General features: G+C 48.1%; 1 protein-coding gene across 1 annotated transcript in view; it reads right to left on the bottom strand.

Annotated features, from left to right (window-relative positions):
• Nucleotides 1–7,283, bottom strand: part of nat8l (N-acetyltransferase 8-like) — a gene marked incomplete at both ends in the record, with an annotated part of 28,792 nt that extends 21,509 nt beyond the window's left edge. The window contains 2 exons of the mRNA XM_084312923.1: nt 4,850–5,014; nt 6,956–7,283. Of these exons, the coding sequence (XP_084169049.1) occupies nt 4,850–5,014; nt 6,956–7,283 (493 nt within the window). The remainder of the gene's footprint in view (nt 1–4,849; nt 5,015–6,955) is intronic.
• Nucleotides 7,284–9,999: the final 2,716 nt, after the last annotated feature.

Raw genomic sequence — 9,999 nt, 5'->3', positions numbered from 1 at the left:
AACTCTGTACATACATCTGATTAGCACAACACCCAGTAGTACTAATCTATATAGTTGTATACCCAGTTTAATCACCTGTACATTGTATATTACTATTGCACTTTACTGGTACATTTCCATTCTGGTTGGATGCCAAACTTATTTTCGTTGTACGGTACTTGTGCTGTATAATGGCATCACATTTGAATCTAATCTAATCTAATTTCACACACACATGCACCCCTGCCACCCAGTGACTCATACACACACACACACACACAGTCACACACACACATGTTTGTTTATGTGAAATATGGGGACATTACATACTTACATGCATTCTGTAACTAAACTTATCCCTAACCATAACCTAACCATAACCTACTCATAACTATAACCTAATTTGTGTTATGACGACACCCAAATGTGTCCCCATAATGTTTTTGGTACCCATTGTGTGAGTGTGTAAACAGGTCAGTGTCCCCTGTAGTATAGCAATACAAGTACACACACACACACACATACATACATAACATCCCCTGTGTCATTCATTCCCAGACACCACTTGCATGTTTCATGCACATTTACACGCCCATGCACGGTACAAAGTCACACACACACCAATGATGCTCGCAGGCCGCCTCCCTCAGGTCTGAGTTCCAGCCCAGGTGGGTGTCCCTGCTGGGGCCGTTCTGCATGTGCCTGGCTGTAGTCATTAGCATTGTCCAAGGGCAGTGGTGCCTGACCCCTCTAAACCAGCGCAGCCCGCCGGCAATAATGGGAATGCTAAATTGCAATTGTGCACGCGGTGGATTACTGAAGCTGGCAACAATGTCAGAGGGAGGGGGTGTGTGGGGGCAGAAATCAATTGATGGTTTTTAACCAACACCTGTCTCCCGGCGGTAGCTTCACATGAGACAGTGGACCCAAGATGTCACCCGCGTGGGGGAACACGTGCGTGTTGTTTTCTTTCTTTCATGTTAGAAACAGAGTGAGACAGGGTTCGCACAAGGTCCTTGAAGTGCTTAAAGTGCTTGATTTTACAAAAAAAAGGCAAGGCCTGGAATTCCTTGAAAACAGCAAATTTTTTAACAAGGTGCTTAAAAAGTCCTTGAAATTCAAATCAACCATTCGCATTGAACGTTTTGTTCATCCATGATAAAATTGTTCTGTATGAAGAAATTGCATTTTTTTTTTTAAATCTAAAGTGTAACTAATTGTCGGAAATTGGTTTTAAGTAGGGATGTGTGACGGATCGTATTGGTCTGCGTTGTGTTGTTGTTAAATGCTTATGTCCCGAGGGGGAGTCGAACAGGGGAGCTCCCGCGCCGCGGGCGACGACATAGGCCGCTGCACTAAGAAGTGAATCCACTCCTATGTACCGTACCTATGCGTCTATTAACCCTGTTATGAGGAAGTAAGTTTAACTTACCAGCCCGTAATGCCACAGTCACTTGTCAACACCCCTGTTTCTGTGACTGTGGATATACTCACGGGGCTTCCCTGTTACAGATGCACGATAATTATCGGGTCGATAATTATCAGGCCGATATCAGCAATTATGACGTCATCCCGATAAACCAGATAACATTATTGATAGCTCCGATAATATATAATAAATGTTTTGGTTAAAAGAAATTCCGGTGTGGGTGGATTGGGATGAAGGGCATTTGTTTTTCTGTAGGCTCCTTCCGTTTTGCCAGTACTGTGGTACGACTGATAGCGTGTGGTTTAGGAAGAGGGAGTTTTTCACAAATCCAGCGCTCCCTTTCTCATGCCTGGCTGTTACGTAGTCACGTAACTTTCAGAAGCAGCACGGATAGTAAACAAACATGGCGTCGGTAGTGTGGGACTTTTTCAAAGTTTCAGAGGAAAACAGTTTGCTTGCTATTTGTAACAAATGCAGAAGTTCCACGAGGAGGGAAAGGGGCAACAAGCTATAACACATCCAACCTAATAAGTCACCTGAAACATCACCACCGCTACGATGGTGTATTAAAATCCGACGACGAAGTGCGAGCAGCTAAAGGCTAAGCTGCTGCGAATCCAAAGCCAGCTGCAAAGGAACCGGCGGGGCTTGTACCTATTGACGAGGCGTTTGCAAAATTAAAGACGTTTGACAGAGATGACCCAAGGGCTCAAGCGATCTCTAATTTAATCACAGAAATGATGGCACTTGACGACCAGCCCTTTTCCCTTGTCGAAGACAAATGATTCTGTCGGCTACTTCGTCATTTAGAGCCCAGGTTCATAATTCCATTATTTGGAAAAATAAATATGGTAACTTTATTTGAAGAGTCAAAACGGTTGTCTTGGCTTTGTTTTGTTCATAGTAGTAACGCTCATGTCATGATAAATCTGGTTAGGTCAAAACTACAGGAATACAAATTTTTTAAATAATAACAATAATACAATAAATATATATATATATTATCGGTTATCGGTATCGACCTTGAGGAGCAGAAAGTTATCGATATCGATATCGGGATCAAAAAATCTATATCGTGCACCCCTAGTATTTAAGGCATAAATATTGGATCAGATTTTTTCTTTTCAAAAAAGAAACCCGCATTTAAAAGTGAATTGGATCCTTTTGAATGCCCTTTTAATGAAAAATAGTGCTTGGAAAAGTACTTTTGCAATGTCTGTGGGAACCCTGGTCTGTAAAATGTCTGTATTATGGACCTTCTCAATTCATATAGCTGCATTTTATCCAAAGCGCTTCGCAGTTTATACCTCACATTCACCCGTTCACACACACATTCACACATTTACACACCGACAGCGGAGGCGACCGTGCGAGGTGCCGACCTGCTCATCAGGAGCAGTTAGGGGTTAAGTGTCTTGCTCAAGGACACTTCGACATTGTGTGTGTGTGTGTGTGTGAATATGTGCATGTCTGTGTATGTGTATGAATATGTACATGTCTGTGTGTGTGTGTGTGTGTGAATATATACATGTCTCTGTGAGTGTGTGTGTGTGTGTGAGTGTGAGTGTGAGTGTGAGTGTGAGTGTGAGTGTGAGTGTGAGTGTGAGTGTGAGTGTGAGTGTGAGTGTGAGTGTGAGTGTGAGTGTGAGTGTGTGTGTGTGTGAGAGAGTGTGTGCGTGTGAGTGTGAGTGTGAGTGTGAGTGTGAGTGTGAGTGTGAGTGTGAGTGTGAGTGTGAGTGTGTGTGTGTGTGAGAGAGTGTGTGCGTGTGCATGCATGTGTGTATGTCGGTCGATCTGTCCGATAGTCTACCTGCTGTGCACACATGTACATGTGACAGGTCCCCATCAGACTCAAGCCTGTACAGGCGTCTGGAGGTCAGCAGTCGAGGAGAACGCCGGGTGGTTTTCTGATCACAGGAGCCGGATTGATCTTCCGTCTAATTACAGGACGACAGCGGCGGAAACTAGCCTCGGCCAAAACTATGTGTACTGCAGTAAGTGTATCAGCAGTTACCTCCATTCAATCAATAGGCCGCGTGCTCCCTAGAACCAAGTAGATCACAGACAGAGGGGAGGGGGGGGGGGAGAGAAAGAGGAAGGGAGAGAGGAAAAGAGGGGGATGACAGAGGGAGAGACAGGGGAGAAGAGATAGACAGCCTGCATATTTAATGAGCTGCCTGTCTAACCTGAAAAAGCTCAGCACCTACTTCAGTAAACTGTAAAATCCAGCCTCCTTCTCGAGTTGCTCCTAGTCTGACGGCACTTTCCCGTGTGCAACCGTGCCGGTTGTGTGTCCATCTGTCTGTCCTGACTCTCTTTTTTTTTTGCAAAGGTGGGGCATTGCTGTCTCTTTCCCCTGTAATGCATGAATCAAACACCCCCGAAACTGAATAGGCCTTGTGTGGACTGCATGTGTACAGTAGGGGATGCAGAAATCGAACACCCCTGAAACGGAAAACTGTGTGTGTGTGTGTAATGCAGGGATGCACCGAGACGTCCATTTCACTGCCGATAACCGATTACAAGTTCTAAACGTTCAGTATCAACCGTGTGCCGAGCGCCAATCCCATCCACCGATTTTACCGAGCAGGACAGACTTACACCAGATCAGTTTGTGATCGTTTGGGACAAATTTAAGGTATAATGATCAATGTTTCTCCATTAGAGAGATCTAGCGTGTTACACATTTCTGGGTGTCAGATTTTTAGTATTGCGGATATTCTCCGATACCCTATTTTAGCCCAGTATTGGACCGGTATCAGATACCGGTAAAGGTATCAGTGCATCCCTGGTGTAAAGTGTGTACATGTGTCATATTATGGTCTCGTTGAGAGATTGCCAATCTGTTTCAGTTCCTACACGGCGACAAAAAGAAAACCACCCTCCCGGCAAGTCCATTAATCTTGTTATCGAGTCTTAGAAACATGTGTTAATCAAAACACGCAAAGGCAGAATCTGCCAATGGGGTGAGATCACTTTACTCATTTCGATTGGCCTATCTCAAACCCGCCCTCTTTTCTTGGTCCTCCAATCACGACTGCTGCTTGCGGGGCTTGAGATGGGTCAAATGAACTTGTTCCAAGGAACTTCTCAAAACTAGAGAATATACAGTATCTCTTGAGATACAGCAGTTCCCTCCACAAGATGATGATGATGATGATGTGATTGGTTTTGAGAACATTCTCAGAGCTAGCTAAACTCAGTATAACAAGTGAAATTATATTGGCAGATTTTGTCGGCTAAAGACAAAGAGGTTTTTAAGTCTCAATACAAGATTAAATGACTTGTTAAGACAGAGTTTTTTTGTATTTTTTTCTTTTGCAGTGTAAAACAGACAACATATATATTCCCCTCATTATTTTCACTGTGGTTCATAAAGGTGATAAATAGTTCAGTGACTTCCTCTGTGTTAAGAGCGGAGGTCTCCTCCCTCGGTCTTACCTGTGGGTTTCATGTAAAAAGCCTCTATGTCTGCCATGTCCGTGTGCAGAGCACAGTCCAAATAGCTGTGGACAACTGTTCTGCTGTAGTAGTAGCGCACGCCCATGAGTATGAAGGGAGCGCAGCACGTCAGCGCCAAGGACTTGGTCACAACAAAGCACATTACTATGGAGAAATGGAAGAAAAATAAACGACACCTGTCAGAAAAGAGAACAGCATGTTTGATTTGGGCTGGATTGAAGAGAAACAGACACAGCAGGGGGGGGGGGGGGGGGGGGCAGTGACTTTAACCCTTTCACTACCACACTACAGAAGGTGAACCTTTCACTACCACACTACAGACTGTAGTGTGGTAGTGAAAGGTTCACCTTCTGTAGTGTGGCTGTGAAAGGGTTAACCCTTTGTCGTGTGGCAGTGAAAGGGTTAACCTTCTGTTGTCGCAGTGGAAAGGGTTAACCCTTTGGTAGTGTGGTAGTGAAAGGGTTCAATTAAATTTCTTATCATCAATGAAAGTGACAGTTTGGTCAGAAAAGGCCTGTAACAGCGGTTAGTTTCAAAAGGCAGCATAACCACAATCAACTCTGAAGCAGGGCACGTGAGCGCAGTGGCTGGAGTACACCCAAAACAGTGCAAGAAAAGCTGTTCTCTGGCAGTAATAATCACAGAAAAACATGTTATGGGGTTCTTTTAGGCAGAGCTGTATCTTGCTACTATATAATAAAAAAAAACTTTCCCAAAAAAGGATAGCACCAACTTTTGTGTATTTGATGAATGCCGAAGGAACCCTTTTCTCCAGCGTACAGCATAATATTTGAAAGCATGGCAACGTCTCCGTGGTGGCAGTGAGAGCGGGGCGACGTCTTTTAGAACTGAGCTGGTCACTCCCAGCACCATTCACACAGAGTAATGCTTTGATGCTGGCACTGGGGGTCGCCAGTGGAAACACAGGCGGGCAGGCGGGATGCTGCAGAGCAGCTTTTTAGCCTGGCATGCAATAGCCTCTCGATACTGCCCTGCGCCACGACGTGGTGCCTGCCCAGCCTCTCCACACTGGAGAGTAATGGACCCTATTCACACTTCATATTTCAATTACAAACCGCGTGTATACAAATAATAATAATAAATAAATGAAACATGCCAGGTCACACAGTGTATGTCGGTTTTTAAACAGCATCATTGCCGTTTAACTGGTGGTGTATGCGCAATGGTCACGGTGTGGTGTGGAGCAGAGCGGTTTGTGTCACCGTGCGTTTGTTGCTTTTTTTCCTACACGAGGCTTTTAATCATCAGCGCTGAAATCATAAACAAAGCCGAACACACCAGCGCGTGATTGGTGCATACAGTACCCCTCCTCTCGCGGAGCTGATGCGTGCGCAAAGAGGACAAGAGGGGGTGCGTTTGGGTACGCGCGCGCACACCGTGCAGCCAGGGGGCCAATCCTCAAATGCATTCATTCATTATTATCTCTCTGATGATTCACTGCGCCGGCATGTCATCAAATACCCCGACAGGCCCGCCTGACTATACATGCACCATGCGCCCGACCATGCCTTTTGTTGCACGAGCAACATGCCAGTAGTATGCCGAAGGAAAGGCGGCAGTGTTGGCACAGTGGTGTGGTTGGTATAGAACCACAACTTGCCCAGTACTACACCATTATGCAGATAAACTTCAATACATTCACGTGGGGTTTCATAAAATATAGTATAACACAGGGAAAGGGAGTCTATACTATATATACACACTGCATGGCAAGATGTTTTAGAATGAGCTCAGGAGAGAGAACTCCACACTGAAAACATTGTCTGACAAAAAAAAACAAGAAATAAAAACTAGTTTTAATAAGCAAATGTATCATTGAAACAAGTGAAATCATCTAGTGCAGTAAGCAAATTTGGCTTGGAAAGATTTCTTGAAATAAGTTAAAATATCTATAGGGTTCTCTCTCCTGGTTGGATACAGTGGGAAGGAAGGGGTACCAGAGCACTTATGTTCTGTTTACTGCAGAGTGGAGGGACTGAGAGAGACCCACGTTACTCACCAAACACTGTAATGACGTGTTTCTATGTGACGGCTAGACTTGGTAGTAAAGATGTGAACACTTACACGTCAAAAGGGCATACATGAACTGAGTTTTTGGTTGTTGCCTGAGTCCCCTGAACGCCGTGTTGGGTATCCTCTCCATGATACCCTCGTAAAAGATGCGGCGCACCTCCCCGTGGTCCGTGCGCTCAAACTCTCGGATAAAAACCGCATCTCTCCTCACATCCCTGTCTTCGGCGGGGTCCAGGGCCGAGCTGGGAGGCGAGGAGGAGGAGGTCCACATCTGCGAGGAGGACACGATGATAGAATCTTTTTTGGTCCCGGGTATAGCATCGTGTTCGTCCGCAACAATTTTAGTCTCGCAAACCATTTTTGGAGACTCACAATGCATGCAACTGGCCGCGAAATCAACTTGTACTTAGAAAAGGAGAAGAGAAAATAAAATGGGTGATGCTGCGTGCGTTTCTTATTTTTAAAAACAGAGGGAGAATGAAGGAAATAAGGCGGGGTGGGGGGTGGTGTTCTGCTGCAACCCTGAGCGTTTCTGACGACCAAGACTTGCCGGCGTTATTCAAGCACTATTTATAACACGACCAGCAGGTGGATTCAGGTTCAGGGGTTTGTTGGTCCTCAAGCACAGATTGGTTGGAGCGCTCCGCCATGTGATGTTGATAGATGCCGAGGGGACCACAGAGAGAGACCAGGCAGCCGCTCCTAGCAGAGAGACACCAGGCAGCCGCTCCTAGCAGAGAGAGAGACCATGGCAGCCGCTCCTAGCAGAGAGACACCAGGCAGCCGCTCCTAGCAGAGAGACACCAGGCAGCCGCTCCTAGCAGAGAGAGACCAGGCAGCCGCTCCTAGCAGAGAGAGACCAGGCAGCCGCTCCTAGCAGAGAGAGACCAGGCAGCCGCTCCTAGCAGAGAGAGACCAGGCAGCCGCTCCTAGCAGAGAGAGAGACCAGGCAGCCGCTCCTAGCAGAGAGAGAGACCAGGCAGCCGCTCCTAGCAGAGAGAGAGACCAGGCAGCCGCTCCTAGCAGAGAGAGAGACCAGGCAGCCGCTCCTAGCAGAGAGAGAGACCAGGCAGCCGCTCCTAGCAGAGAGAGACCAGGCAGCCGCTCCTAGCAGAGAGACACCAGGCAGCCGCTCCTAGCAGAGAGACACCAGGCAGCCGCTCCTAGCAGAGAGACACCAGGCAGCCGCTCCTAGCAGAGAGAGACCAGGCAGCCGCTCCTAGCAGAGAGAGACCAGGCAGCCGCTCCTAGCAGAGAGAGACCAGGCAGCCGCTCTTAGCAGAGAGAGACCAGGCAGCCGCTCCTAGCAGAGAGAGACCAGGCAGCCGCTCCTAGCAGAGAGAGAGACCAGGCAGCCGCTCCTAGCAGAGAGAGACCAGGCAGCCGCTCCTAGCAGAGAGACCAGGCAGCCGCTCAGAGAGAGAGACCAGGCAGCCGCTCCTAGCAGAGAGAGAGACCAGGCAGCCGCTCCTAGCAGAGAGAGAGACCAGGCAGCCGCTCCTAGCAGAGAGAGAGACCAGGCAGCCGCTCCTAGCAGAGAGAGACCAGGCAGCCGCTCAGAGAGAGAGACCAGGCAGCCGCTCCTAGCAGAGAGAGACCAGGCAGCCGCTCCTAGCAGAGAGACACCAGGCAGCCGCTCCTAGCAGAGAGAGACCAGGCAGCCGCTCCTAGCAGAGAGAGACACCAGGCAGCCGCTCCTTGCAGAGAGAGAGACCAGGCAGCCGCTCCTAGCAGAGAGAGAGACCAGGCAGCCGCTCCTAGCAGAGAGAGACCAGGCAGCCGCTCCTAGCAGAGAGAGACCAGGCAGCCGCTCAGAGAGAGAGAGACCAGGCAGCCGCTCAGAGAGAGAGAGAGACCAGGCAGCCGCTCCTAGCAGAGAGAGACCAGGCAGCCGCTCAGAGAGAGAGAGACCAGGCAGCCGCTCAGAGAGAGAGAGACCAGGCAGCCGCTCCTAGCAGAGAGAGAGACCAGGCAGCCGCTCCTAGCAGAGAGAGAGACCAGGCAGCCGCTCCTAGCAGAGAGAGAGACCAGGCAGCCGCTCCTAGCAGAGAGAGAGACCAGGCAGCCGCTCCTATCTCTCAATCTCAACATTATTGTACCGGCGAAAAGTCACACATGTTTATTTTGAGAGGGGAGGTGTAGGGGGGGGGGGGGGGGGGGGCGACTGTGAGTGAGTGATGGCGGAATTGCGTAGTGAAGTTATATTTATTCTGAACAGGTTTGCCTTGATAATCTTTTACTATGAGAAGCACTCCCCCCCCCCCCCCCCCCTCTCTCCATTTTCTGAGATGACACGGCAGATGAAGATGAGGCGCACCCTAGGCTCAAGGAAGAGACCTATATGCGTCAAAGCATACGGGAATATTGGTGATGAATTCTCAGCTATAAACCGTAGAGAGAGAGCTTGATATCCTGGAATATGGCTGCGGCGGGTCGCCATGATCTGTTCTCCTCGGCTGCTCGCTGACTCGATCTCCATGCAGCCTCTTGCCTGACAGCTCTGCTGCAGTGCAGTGATTCTTCCCCGGCTTCTCTCCCGCTTGTCACATCTCTAGCCTTTGTTATGGCGGTATTTCGACGTGTTTCACCCCCATGCCCACTGTTTTGTTGTCTGTATGATTTGAGCCGCACGCTCCGAATAGCGAGAATACAGGCATTACTCATAATGTATCGGGTACCGATCTGCTCTGAGGTGCGAGTGCGACAGCCGACACTCCCTATAATAAACCATGTCCGTTGTTACCCTGACCCGCTATCAGATCGCAAGACTTTCCTTAAATATGTCATTTGTGTTTTGAAGTGATTGTATTTTGTAAGGCGTGTGTTGTAAACATGACACGTCAGTACATTGTTACAGTCAAATAATAACGGGTATATTTCGTTTAGTGCAATATACCTGGAAATTGCTTTAGCACACCTGGAAATGTTATACTGTATAAACATTGCGTTTAAGAATCTTATCCACAGTTGCCTCTTTGAAGCAGAACTAGTTTGAACCGGATCATTGCCGGCTATGTCCTAGACTAGCCTGCGCCCCCCTCCTCAAGGAAGCCCCCCAGATCAAACCGCCCGACCCGCATGTGGCGGGCTGTAGG

This window comes from Notolepis coatsorum (genome assembly GCF_963971535.1).
Source record: "Notolepis coatsorum genome assembly, chromosome: 4".
Classification (NCBI taxonomy): Eukaryota; Metazoa; Chordata; class Actinopteri; order Aulopiformes; family Paralepididae; genus Notolepis; species Notolepis coatsorum.
The sequence above is the reverse complement of the archived record's forward strand: the minus strand, read 5'-3'. Positions and strand labels throughout refer to the sequence as shown.